We start from the raw sequence: 2,058 nt of genomic DNA, 5'->3' as shown, positions 1-2,058 counted from the left end.
CTTAAAAGCTTGAATTTAGCCTGAAACTCTCAGACTGAAGAAGTCTCTTGGAGGAGAGACGAAACGTTTCATTAAAGAAGAACCCGTCCAGAAGACCTATACAATTTTTTTCTTTTTGATTGTTTGTTTGTTTGTTTGTTTGTTTACATTGTGACAGTTAGTACAAACTGAATCATCCACTGTGTTGAGGGAAATCACTATTACCAACATTGCCTCTCCATGTGTAAATATTTTGTTGTTGTTGTTGTTGTTGTTGTTGTTGTTGTTGTTGTTGTTGTTGTTGTTGTTCGATTAATTTATAATTTATTCATAGTTTAGCCATTCTGATAAACTTTTTTTGCCTATTTAATTAGTTTAACCTGTCAGTCAGTTTGAATTTAGATCTAAATTAATTCAGGTGGAAACTCTAATTAAGCTGTTCTAAATTTCAGCTTTGTTGTCATTAAACTTATTGTTTCCACTTTGTGACGTCACTAATAAGTTGTCAACAGTTTGGGAGCTGTGGAGAACTGGCTGTTACAAACATTTCTCACAGATTTTTTTTGTCTAGATTTTTTTCTTGTAAAATGATCACATGAAACCTGACACTGGCACACTAACATATTCGTCCAAAGCAGTAAACTGTTGACATTTATCATAAACAGCACCAGAGCTCAATTTACCAACCCCCATATAGAAATCACAGGTGTCACATAATTGATTATGGAGTTTGTAAATAGCTTGGTGAGATGAGATGAGTCCCTCAGTCCAAACTCACATCTGTGGCTTTCTTCTCAGCAAGCTCCAGTTTCTCCTGGGCATCCTTCAGAGCCTCGGAGTACTTATCCAACTCGTCCTCAGTTGATTTCAGCTTCTTCTGCAGCGTCACCAGGTCATCCTCCAACTGGTGCGCATGACAGGAGGTTTGTTTTCAAGTGATAGATGCAGAATCATTCAAACACATTTTTACAGAACAAAAACGAGACACGTTAGTTTTAGTTTAAATAATTAGTGGGAATCAAATGTGTTTGAAATGGCAGCTTGGTTTCTTGGCAAAACTGAATTTAGCGACAGTAAATGTGAAATTTTCCAACATTTTCATTTTAACAAGACCTGTATAAAAAGACTGATTTCAAACTTAAAGCTGTTATATTTGTATTAAGACGCACTCATCGACCCTCGCCCTAAGGGGACGCGGAGCGGCGCGCTGTGCCAAATGTGGCTGTGCGTCAAAACGCGCAGAGGAAAGGTTTCAGAGCGCACCCACCTGTTTGCTTCTGTCCTCTGCCCCTTTCTTGTCTGACTCAGCCTGCTCGGCTCTGTCCAAGGCGTTCTCCTTGTCCAGCTTGAGCATCTGCATCTTCTTCTTGATGGCATCCATGGCTGCTCAGACTCGAGAAGCAACAAAGAAAAGAGACTGGATGGAGATGATGGTAGAGTCCGGATCACACTGAGCGCCTGGAGTGCGAGCTCTCACAGTCAAAGATGTATTGTGGACTGGCAGATAAGACGTTTTGGAGAGGGTTGCAGCTGCTTGCCAACTGCAGGACCTGTCTGTTTTTTTTTTACCATCCCCCTCTCTGATTTGCCCCTCCAAGACACTTGACCACTTCTGTGCCCAAACATGGGGACAGGGCTTAAGAGAGACACTCCCCTTCAGTCCTGTTTCTGCCTCCCTCCAAGGGGCAATGTAGGACCAATCCTCGTGAGTAATGTTCTCAGAGGGGTGATTTAGAAGAAACTGATAAATCTTGAATCATTTATCACCCTTAAAGATGAAACAGCAACCTAAGATGCATACCAGAATGAAAATGATTAGTTTTGTTTGGGTTTTTTTTGCTCAGAACCCAGAACACATACTTATGTATTTGTTCATTTATCGCAAGTCATATTGTCATCGCAATATTAAGCACTGTTATCACACATCACAGGTTTTTCTGATATCGTGCAGCTCTACTCTGAACTGTAAATCCTCAATCTTGACTGTAACTGTTTATTATCAGAATCTATTCTTGTTAAGTCTGTGAACTGAGCATATTCTCTCACCAATCTCTCTTACAGCATGTATAATATATATAT

At 40.1% G+C, this 2,058-nt stretch overlaps 1 protein-coding gene across 1 annotated transcript in view; it reads right to left on the bottom strand.

Annotated features, from left to right (window-relative positions):
• LOC106514991 (tropomyosin alpha-1 chain) overlaps positions 1-1,365 on the bottom strand; it is a gene marked incomplete at its 5' end in the record, with an annotated part of 11,154 nt that extends 9,789 nt beyond the window's left edge. Inside the window, 2 exon segments of the mRNA XM_014004548.1 lie at positions 758-883; positions 1,247-1,365. Coding sequence (XP_013860002.1) covers positions 758-883; positions 1,247-1,360 — 240 coding nt within the window.
• Positions 1,366-2,058: the final 693 nt, after the last annotated feature.

Source organism: Austrofundulus limnaeus, unplaced genomic scaffold, assembly GCF_001266775.1.
Source record: "Austrofundulus limnaeus strain Quisiro unplaced genomic scaffold, Austrofundulus_limnaeus-1.0 Scaffold25, whole genome shotgun sequence".
NCBI lineage: Eukaryota > Metazoa > Chordata > Actinopteri > Cyprinodontiformes > Rivulidae > Austrofundulus > Austrofundulus limnaeus.
This window is presented reverse-complemented; position numbering and strand designations above follow the sequence as displayed.